The sequence below is a fragment of the Benincasa hispida genome, chromosome 1 (assembly GCF_009727055.1).
Source record: "Benincasa hispida cultivar B227 chromosome 1, ASM972705v1, whole genome shotgun sequence".
NCBI classification, from domain to species: Eukaryota; Viridiplantae; Streptophyta; class Magnoliopsida; order Cucurbitales; family Cucurbitaceae; genus Benincasa; species Benincasa hispida.
This window is the reverse complement of record NC_052349.1, coordinates 17,420,145-17,436,505: the sequence shown is the minus strand read 5'-3', so window position 1 is coordinate 17,436,505 and position 16,361 is coordinate 17,420,145. Positions and strand designations below refer to the sequence as shown.

The following is a 16,361-nucleotide window of genomic DNA, read 5'->3' as shown; positions in this document are numbered from 1 at the left end:
CGTGTGACGCCATCGTCAAAGGCTTCGCCTCCAGTTCTCAACTTCAGCATACTCCGTTCGGAAGCAAGCTCGGTTAGGGATTCGATCCAATCGGTGGATTTCCTTGTTAGATTTTCTTCTTCCTATGAAATTCATCGTTCCAGGGCTTTGCCAGTTTCAATCTCCATTAACAAGTTTTCCCGGAGAAAGAAGAGAATCGAGAACAATCCAAAATGGGTTTGAATCACCTTCCCATTGACACTGCGCTGAAAATTGCTTCTTCCCTTCAGGTTCCATGGAGTTTTATGTAATTTTGATCCTTTGTACTTTACTGTAATATTGTTTGTGGATTAATCGATCTTTCTCTGTGTAATTCGGGGCTGTGATTCGGAACGAAGGCATCGGACATTTGTTCGTTGGGCTGTTGTTCGCGGTTTTGCAGGCAACTCTGCGATTCCGATTACCTGTGGGAATCTCTGGCAAGGGAAAGATGGCCTTATATCAATGGTTCTTCTCCGTCAACACTTGCACAATCCCCCATCTCCATGGTGCTCTTTCCATTATGTTTATCTCATTTTCTTTTTGGTTCTACTCAATTTAGGAATTCGTAACCCATATTGGATCAAAATTTTACTTATTTTTTTATATTTAGGTTTCTCGAATCAATTGAGTGATTTGAATTGTTCTTTTGTTCGTTCTGCCTCTTAATTCAAGTGTAGCTGAATGAGTCATTTCGGATTTTTCTCTGTCCCTATCTGTAATGTTTTGACTATTTTCTGAAACATACATTGGATATTTATCTAGAGTTGAACGTGAGTTCTGTCTGTCTCATTCCTGCTTTGGTTTTTTTTAGTGTCTGTTTCTCTAATCCATGATCATACTATGTTTAGTTGCCATGAAAACTCGTAAGTTATTAAATCTTAAAGACCTCGTTTCTATTAAACCTATTATGATTTGTATTGGCCCTTATGATCCCTCCCATAATGGTGTCTTGGATTTTTTAGCTTTTTGAAAATCAATTCAGAGATTTGAAAGCTTTTGTTCTTTCTGCCTCGTAATTCAAATGTAGTTGAATTGCTCCCTTTGAATTTTCTCCATCCCTATCTGAAATGTTTGAACTTTTTAGGGAAACGTGTACCGGTTTTTATCTTGAGTTTGAACTTAAGTTTTGCCCGTCTCATTCGTGAATTTACTTATACCTTTAGTTTGAAAGCTTGTTTTGTTCTGTAGTTTAATTAGGCTTTTCCCCATCCCCATCTGAAATGTTTAGTTTTTTTAGTGCAACACACAATGGATGTTTGCCTTGAGTTGAACTTATGTTGGCAATTTATCCAAGTCTTTGTTGTTATATTCGTTATGACATTTCTGTTTGTGAACAAACAAAATGAAACGTCTTGCAGGGTTGGAAAAGCTTGTACATCCAGAGACATATTGAGATATTGGGAAGAGCCCAAGCAGCGGTGAAGTTTATAGAACAATGCTCTCCTTCTACCCCGATTGAGGGCGGAGACTATCTCAGGACAATTGGTGGCTTGTGGGATTTGAAGCTTAGTTTTATAGATGCTCAAATGGTGCTTTTCAAACCTCAACTTAATGAGCTGCTGAACTTGGTTGGCTTACACTACTGTAGAAATTGGCTTCAAGTCCCTGTATGTTCTGCTGCTTTTGCCATTTTAGTTTAATCATTTGTCGGTATAATTCATATTTTATTCGTGAACTTTTAAACTCATTCCATATTGATCCCTTAAGTTTTGAATTTTTTATTTTGGTCCTTAACTCTCGAATATTTTGTTGTAGTCCCTTAAATTTGCATAAAATTTTCAGTTTTAGTCTTTGCTATCAATTTTCTGTAGCCATTTATCAAGAAATCCAGGTCTATTTTGAAATTTGGTACTTCTCTATTAGATATACACACTTCTAATAATTGTTTACATGGACATTTGCTCGTTAGATAAATAACTGACATATCTATGTTGAGTTTTTTGCTGAACAATTTGTAAGAAATCAATGGCAGGACTAAAACAAAATGTTTTGAGCTTTAAGGACCAAAGCAAATGTTTATAGTTCAAAATAGGATTTAAACCAATGGAGGGTTTATTTCATGTATGTGGGATGGTCAATGCTAGGAGCTTTTGGATTGCCTTTTGGCCATTACTTATGGTACTGGATACACATGATTTTATTTAGGTTAAATTAGAGAAAATATCCATAAACTTTTGTCTTTTGTTAAACATCCACCTTCAAAAGTTTCAATATTACTCCTTAACTTTCATAAAAGTTCCAAAACTATACTTTTAGTAGAAATTCTTTAGAATATTTTTACTGAGATTGAACCTGATTGGTATGGTGCTGACCTAGAATGGAAAATTGGACCAGCACACTATTTTAGGTCATCATCACATCCAAATCTTAATTTATGTCTAAACTTTTAAAGGAATTCTACTCTAAGGATGGTTTCGAACTTTTTAAAGTACAATTGTATTTTTGAAACAAGGAGCAAAATTCAGGGATATTTTCTATAATTTAAACTTTTGTTTACTATTAAATATCGATTGTTGAAGCCGAAGAACTTAGTGGTTTGAAATTTTTCGAAGTGATAAAACTAAAACAGGTACAAAAGAAACGACTGAATTTTTGGGTTTATTTTCAACTGTCTGGCAGGCCAATCAAGTCATGGAAGCACTTCAAAGATGCAAGGTAGCAGAGAGGTATATATGTGTAAAATGGTGGAAGCTGGGAAGATGGTTTTATGGATTCCGTATGAGAGACGAACAACAAACCCGTCGAGTCTCTCTGGCAGAACTCGTAACGGAAGAAGGGGAAGATGTTCTTGGGGTGCTTAGCCGAGGTGCCGTTCACGAGGTGCTCCGAGTTCAGGTTTCTGCAGGTGATCCCTTTGCCAGTCACTGGTCTTAACAAAGCACATAAAAACACCCTTAGCATCTCCCACGTAAGCATTCTGCAACTGCAATGATCTATATGCTATTAGTTTTTTCGTCATGTATTTCAAATAATTGCTTGTAGATTATTCACGCAGATATCAAAATGTAAATATTTGTTGCCCATTCAGATTTATTTTTACTAAGTTGTAGTTCACCAACATATGCTCATCAAAATTGGTGTATTTTGTAAATTACTAAGAGCTTTTGGCTCAAAGTATTGGGTTTCTGACAATCTTATTTTTTAGGCTTACTATTTCTAGGTAAGTTATACAAAGGGTATCTTTAAATAATTAGGTTTCTGTTGGGGTGTTATTATTAAATTTGTTGGTTTAATGAATTGGCTATTGCAGGCCTTAAGCTGCCTTTGAATACCTAATCCATGAGCTTCAGGAAAATAATAGTAAATCAAAAGGGCACACCTTTATAAGCTTCATCTCCAACAAAAAAAAGAAGAAAAAAAAACATTGTTTATTAAAAGCTGCAAGCCTGCAACATTTCTTATCTATCTTTCTTTCTTTCTTTTTTTTTCCTTTGTTCAATTTTAGTCTATGAACAAACATTTTGATATCGAAACTTCCAAGTTTGAACATTTTGGTTTATCTTTTAATACAATAAGAGAAGGGACTTAAAACCACGGATCTCAGGATCGCTAACACATCTCGAATGCCGGTTGAATTATACTTTTTTTTGGCCGTAACATTTTGATTTTTAAAATTTAAAAATGTGTATTTTAATCCTCCATTTATTTTAAGAAATAATTATTTTAGATATTAACACATTAATAACATAAATTTCAAGTAATTGTTTTAGCATATAACCAATCCGAAAAATCACTAAAACTCCTAAAAGGTTGCAGCTCTTACAAGATTAGTAAGCTCTAACAAGAGAGTGAGCTACCAAATTTCACAATCTAGAGGACATTTACAAACAGAGAACACCTAAAAGTGAACAGCCAATTTCAGAGATGTCCGATTAAGCATTTTCAAGGATTTATTTATTTTTTCCCTTAATAAAATTAGTAATAGGCTAGGGCATGTTTGATAGAGAATTTAAAAAAAATTCAACAAAATAGAGTTGTATTTTATGTTTTCATATATATGTTTGATAGCAAATTAAAAGATTGGATTCTAAACTATTGTTTAAATCGTGTTTGGTATAATATATTTATAGGGTAATTGCAAGATGTAGTACTTTTAAGGCTAATAATTAAGTGTATAGCAACATTATAGAAAATTGCAAATATAACAAAAATCAACAGTAATTTTATCGTTGATAGACTCTTATTAGCAATAATTGAATTTTTCTTAATTTTTCTATATTTGCAAATTCTTTTGTATTATACTATATTTGTAAATACTTTGGATCTAATTATTATATTTGCAACTATTCCATATTTATAAATCATAAAACTAGTTGTAGTTACCCAATACCCATATTTAGTTGACAATAAATTATTATTGATTTATTTATGAATACTATTTATGTTAAAAAAATTATATAATTATTATTTTATAATATTAGTATAAAATTTATAATATGTTACATAATACATGTTATATTTCTTTAAAAAAAAATGAATGAGTTCATAACATGAATATTGTATTTCTAAATGTTTTTATTTTTATTTAGAAACATAAAATCAGAATTCGAATTTTCTACCAAACAGATTCTTAAAGATTGGAGGAGTCAAATTTCGTTCTTCTTTATACAATTACACTTTTCATTTATTCCCAAACTACTCTTATACTTTAAAATATTGTTTATAAATTTTTTTTCTAAACTTTAATAAACATTTTAAAATACCCCTCGAAGTAGAAATTCTTTAAAGCTTTGGGATTGAAATTGAGATATGAATTGTGGCACGAAGGTTTGGATCACTACACAATTCTAACTTTTCATCTCTATTCAACTTTATTTTTATTTTCTTAGTTTAATTTATAAAAATTGAGAGGTAATATTACACTTTTGAATATTTTAAAGCAATGCCAAGTATTTGTTATAATTTTCTTAAAGATAGTATTTGTTATAAGGGTTGTTTCCAAATAAAGGAAAATGAGTCAACTTCATAAACATAGCAAAATATCACAGTCTAGCACTAATAGAGTGACATTTTGCTATATTTGAAAATATTTTCAACAATTTTACCATTTAAAACAACTAACTCGTTATAAGCCTTCTTTTTATTTACTTTTTAAAATAGAGCCATCAAGAAGGAAAATTTCACAAAATAACTCAAAAGTAAAAAAACTTTTCTATGCATGACCTCTTTCTAAGAATTTTGTTCTCATTAACCTTTTTTACACCCAAAATACCATTTTTGCCTCCGGTTTTAAATGCCACTCTCCCTCCTTTACTCTTCTCCATCATTTGATCTTCCCTTCCAACCACCGCATAACCCACCATAATTGAATGCAACTATTTATTCTCAACCAATATTGTACCATTAGAATTTAATGCTATTGGATCTTAACCATGGGACAAGTAATGGAATATCATTTTCAATTCTTCAGCTTCACTGAAACACTATTATTTTCCCTATTATTCTATCACTTTCAGTCAAACACATATCACTTTCAACTCCATTCAATTTATTTTGTAGCACTAGAGCGAGCATTCTTCGAAGAAGATCATTCTACATACCTAGAAACGAATATTGCAAGTGTTAACCGAAAGTGTTAGAAGTTCGTTCACTATTATTTTTTTGGTCGTGTACCATTATATGTGCAATCGCAATTGTGTATTATTAGATATTAGATCATATACTATTGTATAAACGACTGTATATGTGGTAGTATACGATTGTGTACCTCATAATATACGATCGTATACCCTTTTATAAGCGATCATTTACCAGAGACATTTTTGTTTATGTAATTTCAAGGTTTGATCAATTATTATAATTGGTGTATTGCAAATGAATCACGTTACTTCGCATCTTTGTAAGGTGCGGTGGGGAGTGGGACCAGGCCAAAAGTGGCTATGTTGGCATGAAAGGTCTAAAGATTAGACACGATATTATTGGGATTGGTGCCCTAAATCTTGTAGGGTCTTGTAGTTTGTAATTGTATTGTACAAACATTTTAGTTATTTAATAAAATATAAGATGTTTTATTTGACATTTAGTAGCATTAAACCCACAAACTAATAAACTAACATCCAAGGTTATCTTCTGTAGCTTAAACATATATGTGGAGATATACAAATAGATCATGTTTAAATGATAATCTAAATGGTCTGTAGTATATGGATAAGGCTAGATACCTTATCCTGATGACAATATGAGTATGACTCGCTTTGTAGATGTTACAATTGTTGTAAAGTGCTACAAATGAAATGATCCTGATCATTCATATGGAGACATGTGAGCGGGGGTATTCTATACAAAGGAGTTTGTATAAGATCGGATCACGAAATGACTAGTCTCATCATTTAAATCGTTCATAATAGAGACTTACATTTCACCAGGATGACCATAGGTGACATGACCTGAATCCTGAGTGAGTTGTGAACTTCTGTCTATGAAGACGGTCCTTTGATTTGTATGGGTGAGAGTGGTTAGATCGCCAACTCAACAAGCCCATCATTTTGGGGATTCATCTGATTGGAGAGTTGGGAACACAACTACACAAGACGGGATTCACTCATTCCTCGAGATAGGGAAAAGTAGATAAATTGTTTTTTTAAGGGTTGATTCTGGGGCTTGAACAATGTGACGCCACACCCTCTCCTGGCCTGAGAGGGGTTTAGTCATAGTTGGACTATGATTTATTGTTCATTAGAGGGATCAGTGATACTTAATGAGTTATGTAACTACAGGGGCAAAACGGTAATTTTGGCCTAACTATACTTATGAGCAATTTATGAAGGGTCATCGCGTTGTTGATTGGTTATATCCAATGGATACAAAAAAAATGTATATGTAGTGCGGAGAGTGCAATTATTGGTCTTTAGTTAGTGAAGTGTTCGACACTTAATGGATGTTGAGTAAATTAGTTAAAGAGATTAAATAATTATTCAAGTACAGTTGAAGCTTCAAGCTACAAGTCTATGAGGTCTCTTTTGTAGCTCAACGGGGATTTATGAGAATCAATTTTGGATTAATTTAAATTGTTCAAATTAATTGAGAGAATTAATTATATGTGATATAACTATTTTAGTTTAATTATTTAGGATATAATTACTATAATATATTTGACACATTATAATATAAAATTTATTTGAGAAGAAATAAATATTTGAATATGATTCAAATATTAATTATGTGAATTGGATTCATATAATTATATTTAATATAAACTATTTAATATAAATGAGATTTATATTAAATATCATTGTTGAGAGAATTAAACTATAGGTTATATTGTATTGGATACAATACTACACTGTAGGTTATATGTTGTATTTGATATAACATATAATTTAGTATATATTATATGATAAAGTGATTAGCATATAAGTTTGTTTTTATTAAAATTAATTTTATTTATTTTGAAAAATTAATTTTAGGGAAGAAGTTAAACTCCTTCCCCTTTTTCTCTCTACTACGTGTTAGTGGGAATAGAGAGGTTGAATTGACTTTTTCTTCTTCCTTCTTCACGGTTTTTACAGAAGGGTTCTGTAGGAATTAATCTTCCCCAATCTCTCAACTCTCTTCTTCTCTCTTAATTCTTTCCCTCACCAAAAAGCCAAAGCCCACATACTTCTGGATTCTCATCCCAAAAAATACATAGGAAATTAAGTGGTGGTGTCCATTGTGGGGTTTCAAGTTCGTGATTTTTTGCAAAGAGGGTAAACGTGAAGAAATTATTCTTCAAGGATTAGTTTTCATCTCCCTGTTCTCTTTTATTTTTCTATAAGCATGTTGTAATTTATCTCAAATACATAATATTTTGTTTCTTCTTTGAATTGTAAATTTTGTAAAATCTAGGATTTGGGTCTGATCCCGTTTTCGCTCAAGGGCCTTCAATGGTTCCTTCAAATATATCGTGTAGTGAACTAGCGATTCTTCTACACCAACGACTGAATATCGATCCGGATAGATTTGACATACACATCAAAAGTTGTTGTTACAATCTATTGGTCTAAGCTCCCCCGATCAATATAGTCGATGATGAATACCTTAGTTTTTTTTAAGGCAATGATGCATCTTGGATACCTCTGTTATATAAGTCAGACCGCATGATATTCATGGAACATACACTGAGAACATGTACCATCAAGGCAATCCGACCATTCCAACCACTCCAACTAGTTAGAACTTTGGCGTTCCAACTACATCAAGACATAACATTTTCATTATGTCTTCACTAGATGAGAACATTGAACCATGTAACCTGGATGATGATGGAAATGAAAATTGGATGGGTCACAACATCTAAACGAGATGCACCTCACAGACTCATGCTTACTATGGATACGGATAACCTCTAGGTCCACAACCAGTTCCAACACGTTTCATTCGTGTTCCGAACCTACTCATGGTGATGCCCTCATATCCAATATAGCCATATGTTCATACCCAACCATTCATAGAAGTACCTAGAGCATCTGATGGATTATCTTGTGATGAACTTATCTCAGTACCTCATGACTGTTTGAATAATGAGAATATAAAGGTTGATCAGATTTTCTTTTCCAAGTATGATTTATCTGTTAAATTGTCAATACTTGCAATAAGAAAGAATTTTGACTACCGTGTAAAGAAGTCGAAAAAGAGCTTGTTAAACGTGCGATGTTTAATAGAGGTGATGAAGTATCCAAGCATGCATACATGCGCACTTAAAATAAGGAGTGGTAATCATCGACAGGCTAAGAGTTTGGTTATTGGACAATTAATCAAGTCCAAATACGATCAAGTCGGTCGATCATATCATCCAAAGGATATAAATGAAGATGCCTAAAGAGATTATGGAGTGAATATAAGCTACAGACAGTCTTACCACGAATAGAATATGCATTGGTATATATACGAGGATCGCCAGAAGGATCATATGCCTTTGTTAAAGCATTCGATGAAACACTTAAACTTGCAAATCCAGGTACTTTGTTTGAGGTTAGGTTGAAATAGAAGATGAATAATACTTTAAATATGTCTTCATGGCATTAGGACCATACATTAAGGGATTCTTGAACTACATTCTTTTTGTCATTGTGGTTGATGGGATCCATTTACATGAGAAATGCAAAGGTATGTTGTTAATAGCAACATGTATCGATGATAATAATAACATCTACCCAATTGTATTTAGTATCGTGGACGGTAAGAACGATGCATCTTGGAGCAGGTTTATGACTAATTTGAAGGTTGTGACCGGAGAAATTCCAGAATTGGTCATTCTATTTTACCATCACATCTTAATCGGAAAAGCGGTCGCATATGTATTTCTTAAGGCATTTCATGCGCTATGCATATATCACATTCGAAATAACTTGATGACCCAATTAAAAAAAATGATATGAACTCACATCTCTATCTTACAAGCAAAGCATATAGGATGTCTGGTTTTGAAATTATTGAACCAAGCTCCAGCAGTATCCTGGTGTGACAAGATATCTTGAAGAAATTAAGGTACAACGGTGGGCAAGAATTTATTAAGTCCATTGTAGGTATGACAAGATGACCATAAATATAGTAGAATACTTTAATGTAGTACTAAAGGATGCTGCTAGAGAACTCCCCATCACAAAACTATTAGAGCACATACGTGAGCAGCTACAAGGTTGTTTCTACATTCGTTAGACAAATGCAATTGCATGCACAAACATAGTTTTTTATTATGAATTTGATATTCTAAAGCCTGGAGAATTGAATTCTAGAGGGTATCGTATTTTCCCAGTTGGCATGCATGTAATCAATGTACTGATGGACGTTTATGGGGGTTGGTGGATCTTCATGCACGTATGTGTAGTTGCATGGAATTTAACTATTTAGAGATTACTTGTTCACATGAAATTGTTGTTGTTGCACTATGGAACATAAATGTTCAAACTGTATGTGTAAAGTGGTTTATTGTTGAATGTGTATTTGCTGCCTATGCAAAATCGATTTACCCAGTCGGTCATAGGCAAGAATGGAGGTGACGATCGAACTTTAACGACTTTAAAATTTTACCACTGCAAAAGGTAGTAAGTGTTGGTTAATGTCAGACTGTTTGTATACCTTCTGCTGGGGAGGAGTCATGACAGATTCATAGGTACACAAGATGCGATAGCAGAGGACATAACAAAAAAATATGTAAACAAACACTGATAACACCAGACAGGGGTCCTCTTATTTTTCTTGCATCTTCATGAGGATTTTGTGTGCTTCTCTGTATGTTCGACCTGCCTTCTCTTACTCATACCATTTTCATGCATTATATGTGCATCACGTGTGTCATGCTACTCCGTATGGGATTGAGTAATTTGAGGGAATTGGTCATATTGTACTCAACATGATCACCATGTCCCACAGCTGCCTCATCATGATCAAATTTCCCAAATTCAACGATTGTGGGGAATTGGTCAAAGGAGTGTTAATCAGTTCATCATCACCACCTTCACGAACATCTTCATTAATCATTCTTCTTTCTTCAAGTACTTGGATCACATTGAGCCTAATTAGTCGATCCTCTTTGTACTTCATCTCATTTATCATCAGTACAAGTCTCGACGTAATAATAGTCTGTATATAAAAGATGACAAACAATAGTTAATATATCACTCGGCCAGTTACACGATCACACAGTTTAAGATAGACGACCGTGTAGTTAAATATAAACGATCGTCTAGTCTCAACTACACGATCGTCTAGTTTAAGCTACACGATCGTTTAACTTTAACTACACAATCGTCTATCTTAATCCAAACGGTCTCACAATTTAAAGTAAAATGCGGTGTATACATAAACACATTCTTACTTTTTTGTGTTGGAAGACATCCCTCTCTAGCATCTTCTAGGATGACGCTACCGAACATGTCCACTTCAAAATACGTGGGATTGTATTCTTGCTGACTTTGGTAGCTATGAACTTACTAGGCGAGGATAATAATTTGTAAGTCCATAGCTCACAATTAAATAGACAACATTGTTAGTATACAACATCATAAATCAGTTGATATTGAAATAAATTGGAACAGTACATGCCTGAAATACATGTGCAAATCCTTTTACGCAGTAAACTGTGACATGTTTGGGATTTGATTGTCTCCTTAATTCATGTATCTTCTTTTTTCGCGCAAAATGTTTTTCATACTTTCTGTTGGGCCTGCTCACTTAAATTCTTGAAGAAAAGCCCAAATGATGAAAACTGGTCTTCAGCTGATCCGATCCATGATCCAAACGCCTAGATAAGTTGCCCCCAAAAATTGGTAGGTAGATTACTTGGCTCTGGTTACTCCACAACCTTCTAGCTGACATGGTAAAATCCACTTACACTGCCTGATGGAAGAGACACCACTTTTTTTAATAGGAAAAGAAATTAACAAACAATTTTATTTTCTTTTTCTCTATAGTTTCACTCCTCTGTTTGCAGAAACTCTCTCTAACCCTCTTTTCTTTTTTATTATTTGCGTGAGTTTACTGTGTGAATGAAGAGGAAGATGGACATGCAATGTGATAAAGAGAAAGAAGAGAAGAAGAGCTACACGGAGATGTATGTGGTTCGACAATAGAATGCCTACATCCACGAGAAAGAGAAGAACTTTTATTTTCAAGAGCTAATTCACTTTCTTTACAGATCTTGTAGCTTTTCTTGTAAGCTTATGAAAAGATTGTACTACTAAATGTAAATGATGCATATTTATACTTTTAGCTGATACAAGTAGCTACATAACAAACTATAAAGAAAATGTAAAAAGTTGTTAAAGACTTGATTTGTATGTTTGAGCTTATTTATACTTCACTTTCCAATGTTCATTTATATATGATGGAAAACCAGTCATAATGTCTGAAGACTTTAGTGTTATCGACGATCCTGAGTGTCTTCAAATTAAATTGGGTTTTCTTATCTTTCCCTATCGTCACCATTTTTATGTATAATGCCAATGCAACCTTCACGACATCTTCGTCGTTCGCAAATCTAAACTTTTCAAATGCAGACTCAACACCATTATAGAGAATTGGTTTGTTATCTAACTTCGGTCCGAGTATGAGATGTCGCAGCCTTCACTGCTGGTATCCCTTTCCAATCTTTCCTTGGTTGGCCACAACCCAGTAACCAAATTAAAATCAATTTGTGTGAATGTTACCTTCTTCCCCAAGACATTGAAGCTTACGACATATGAATTCTCATTGGTGACCTTCCTTAAGAGAAAATGATGCACAAACTAGCCATTGAATACAAGGTCGATGTCCAGTAATGGACCAAAGCATGTTTTCCTGAATATGCCCATCTGTGTTTTGGTTAGTTTCTTCTTGATCACTGCATTCATCTTGCCAATGTGAGCCAAGCAAGTTATGGTAATAGAGAAATATTTCTCAACTGGGACTGAGTGCGCCATCTACAATCTAGCATACATATATGATCGGGTATTAAAAGCTATATGATCGGGTATTAAAAGCTATAAGATCGAGTATGAAAGGCTAAACGATCGAGTATGAAAAGCTATATAACCGTTTATTAAAAGCTATACAATCTAGCATTAAAAGTTGTACAACTGTTTAGCAAAAGTTATATGTTCGTTTAGCGAAAGTTGAAAGATTGTTTATTAAAAGCTATACGATCGATTATATAAATCTATGCAATCTAGTATTAAAAGCTATATGATCTTTTATTAAAGCTATACAATCGATTATATAAAGCTAAACGATTGATTATATAAAGCTATGCGATCTATATCCATGTATTAAATGAACCCTAATCACACCCATGTTCTGAATGATTTCAGAAAACGATTGACAAGAGTAACATACCTTTTAGATTATTGGAATGGTGGAAACGAAATTGAAATGAAGGCGAAAATGTATAGATATGACCGACGAGCAATGAACGATGTTGAAGACGACGGGAGAAGTTGAGAGAAATAATCGAGAAATGTTAGGAGAATGCGAATGATCACTAAGTAAAAGGATGAAACAAGCGTAAACTTATTTGGTTTTAAAAGTGAGGATTTAACTAGTATTTCATATGGTAAAAAGATCGACCATATAAAGTTTTTAGAAAGAGGTCATTCATGTAAAAGTTTTTTACTTTGAAGTAATTTTACAAAATTTTTCCATGAGAAAAGGAAGGAAAAAAAAAAAAGAAAAGAAAAAGAAACCGCGAAAAACAAATAGAGAAATCTACTTACTTATCGTCAAGATCTTACACAACGAAACAATTCACAGACACATCAAGGAAATGGGACTCCCTAAATTTCCAGCCTCACATTTTCATCTTACTTTCTTTCCTCTTTCACTTCTCACCATTTTCGCCGAGTTGATCGTAAGCTTCAGCCCACGAACCCATTTCCACCGGCGGTTCTACCTTCAGAAACAATGTCCCTTTGCTCCTCCGCCGGCGCCGGATTCAACCTTCTTTCACCGGCCAATACAACCAACTCAACCCGCTTTTCTTCTCATTTCGTCTATCAGATTCCGGTGAGTTCATTCTCTCTGTCTTTTCAATCTTCTTCTTTACGTTTATCAGACACCCCCAAGTTCAGTAGGGAAAGACGAAACACCATTGTAGCTTCTTCGACCCCAGTTGTTGAATCTACTCAATCTTCGTTTAGAGCCAAAAACCCTAAAGATATTAACATTTTGGTGGTGGGTTCTACTGGGTATATTGGGAATTTTGTGGTTAAGGAGCTGGTTAGTAGAGGGTTCAATGTCATTGCCATTGCTAGGGAAAAGAGTGGAATTAGAGGTAGAAACAGTAAGGAACAAACATCTAATCAGTTGAAAGGAGCCAATATTTGTTTTTCAGATGTGGCTCATTTGGATGTTTTGGAGAAATCTTTAGGGGATTTGGATGTTCCTATCGATGTTGTGGTTTCTTGCCTTGCTAGCCGAACTGGTGGCATAAAGGATTCTTGGAAGATTGATTATGAGGCCACAAAGAACAGTTTGGTGGCTGGAAGAAATCGTGGGGCTTCTCATTTTGTGTTGCTTTCTGCAATTTGTGTGCAGAAGCCCCTTCTTGAATTCCAGCGTGCTAAGCTTAAATTTGAGGCTGAGCTAATGGAAGCAGCTAAAGAAGAAAGTGGATTTACATACAGCATTGTGAGACCAACTGCTTTCTTTAAGAGCTTAGGAGGTCAAGTTGAGTTGGTGAAAGATGGTAAGCCATATGTGATGTTTGGGGATGGGAAGTTGTGTGCCTGCAAGCCAATCAGTGAGCAGGATTTAGCTTCTTTTATTGCTGATTGTGTGTTGAGTGAAGATAAAATCAATCAGGTTTTGCCCATTGGTGGCCCTGGGAAGGCGTTGACTCCATTAGAACAAGGCGAGATCTTGTTTAGGCTGTTGGGGAAAGAACCATACTTCTTGAAAGTACCGATTGGGATTATGGATTTTGCCATTGGAGTTCTTGATTTCCTTGTCAAGTTCTTTCCTGCAATGGAAGATGCTGCTGAGTATGGGAAAATTGGAAGATACTATGCAGCTGAGAGTATGTTGCTTTTAGATCCTGAAACTGGAGAGTACAGTGCAGAAAAAACACCAAGTTATGGTAAGGACACATTGGAAGACTTCTTTGAAAGGGTCCTCAGGGAAGGGATGGCTGGTCAAGAATTAGGTGAACAGACGATTTTTTGATATTTTCTGCAGAGAAGCCCTCGTTGAACGTGCAAGTTTGAGATGGACGGTACACGTGAAGAAGGTGTGTTGTTTCTTTATACAAATCCACACTGTTGCCTGAGTTCCTATCAAGTTTTTTTCCCACATAACATGCATATCTGAAGGGTTGTATATTGTCACCATTACTCTTCAAAACAATATCATTATGTATTGAAATGTGTCATATTTTTTTTGCTCCATAATGATTCTTCTGCCGAGCATGCTGTGTCATGATAGGTAGTCATTTTTTTTAGTATCTTCTTCATTAATTGTTGCTTCAAGTGTTCTATAATGTTTTCATTCCAGAGTTGATTATTTTTTAATCTTTCATGTTCCTCAATGAAGGCTCAGTTTCTTAAGGAAAAAAAAAATTGATTATTCTTCAAGAGTCTGAAATCTAATCTAGAATTAGCCTCAAAAGTGTGGGGAGAAAATAATTAAACATTTTGCAACTGCTTAGTAGCTCCCATCATTGCTGTCTTAACCGTAGCCATAAGTATCTGCATGGCGATGGAAAATGTAAACAGAACGCAGACTTATGTTTTTAAGAGACAACAATCCATTTAAAACTGTTGGCCCATGTGTGAGAGGCAGGCAAACACGCTAAAGAACGACGATAAAAGGGTTAAAACTACAGTCAAATCGAAACTTCTAATACATTATCTTTTGGGTTTCTTACATTTAGACTTCCTAAAATTCTCTCTGCACCTATTCATAATCATAAATCATTCTAGTGCTGTACTATTGATCTTTCTAGGAGAAAATATCTTCCAAAGATGGAAACAAGAGCCGATCCTATCAGAATAAACCAAAGTTGGCTCAGTCCGTTGAACCTTCTTGATTGGTTGGAGTTGTTTTCATATGTGTGAAAATCAATCATTATACAGTTAGTTTCAGTTCAGTTGGTTTAGTTGATTCAGTCTATTCTGATTAGGAAGTCGGTTTGGTTTTGAGGAGAGTCAATTTCTGCTTGATTTTTATTCACCCCCACCCCCTAGAGAGGAGAAAACAGTCAGCGCCAAATCGATCGATTATACCCATTCTTCCTACATGGCTGATAACTATATAAAGAGTGATTGAAAATTCAACAGAACTTGTGTGAACATACCTTAGAATCAAAACTTGTCACTATTGGACTTAAGCACGAAATCTCCCTCTTTCACCAACAGTGACCTCTCAATTCATTTCTGACTTCCAAATGTGAGATGGAGAAACCATTACTTGTTATTGTAGCTAAAATGTTAAGCTGTACTTGGAATATAAAAGATCCAAGGATTTCCAATGAATACCCAATTAGTTGACCTGTTTAGCATCTCCAAGCTGACAATTTATTTCATATGCTTTGTTTGGTTATTAGCATAGTATAGCCTCATATGGAACAAGCAAAAACCAGAAGGGAATGACATTATACCTAACCCCCACCCTCTACTTCTCTTGCCTTGAAGTTTTTCCTATCTTCAACTGTTGAAAACGACGATGGATGTCCAGATTTTCCGACACAAGATTTAGTTAAATTAAACCTTACTCAAACTTGTCCTTGGAAAAAGAACTGCCTTTTACTTCATTTTTGTTCAAGGATTAGCTAACTATTGAAGTTGAAAGTTAATTACGTCGTAACCGTGGTCTGTTTTCGAGTAACTTTGTTTTGAAGATGCTCTGTTGGATGTCAATGTAGGCTCACCAACCTTTTTACTGCCTTATTC

General features: G+C 34.5%; 2 protein-coding genes across 2 annotated transcripts; both read left to right on the top strand.

The window, feature by feature from the left end:
* On the top strand, positions 1-3,185 carry LOC120082593. The gene is made up of 4 exons (XM_039037877.1): positions 1-269; positions 378-527; positions 1,380-1,628; positions 2,641-3,185. Exons 1-4 carry the CDS (start codon positions 213-215, stop codon positions 2,893-2,895), a joined length of 711 nt encoding a protein of 236 aa, XP_038893805.1. The 5' UTR covers positions 1-212; the 3' UTR covers positions 2,896-3,185.
* A 10,037-nt stretch (positions 3,186-13,222) lies between these two features.
* LOC120069854 (divinyl chlorophyllide a 8-vinyl-reductase, chloroplastic) lies at positions 13,223-14,950 on the top strand. The gene has a single exon (XM_039021671.1). It carries the CDS (start codon positions 13,378-13,380, stop codon positions 14,635-14,637), a length of 1,260 nt encoding a protein of 419 aa, XP_038877599.1. The 5' UTR covers positions 13,223-13,377; the 3' UTR covers positions 14,638-14,950.
* Positions 14,951-16,361: the final 1,411 nt, after the last annotated feature.

Coding starts and splice junctions, on each gene's coding strand:
- LOC120082593 (XM_039037877.1), top strand. CDS start 213: ATGGGTTTGAATCACCTTCCCATTGACACTGCGCTGAAAATTGCTTCT. Junction 528..1,379: donor CACAATCCCCCATCTCCATG/GTGCTCTTTCCA, acceptor AACGTCTTGCAG/GGTTGGAAAAGCTTGTACAT. Junction 1,629..2,640: donor GAAATTGGCTTCAAGTCCCT/GTATGTTCTGCT, acceptor ACTGTCTGGCAG/GCCAATCAAGTCATGGAAGC.
- LOC120069854 (XM_039021671.1), top strand. CDS start 13,378: ATGTCCCTTTGCTCCTCCGCCGGCGCCGGATTCAACCTTCTTTCACCG.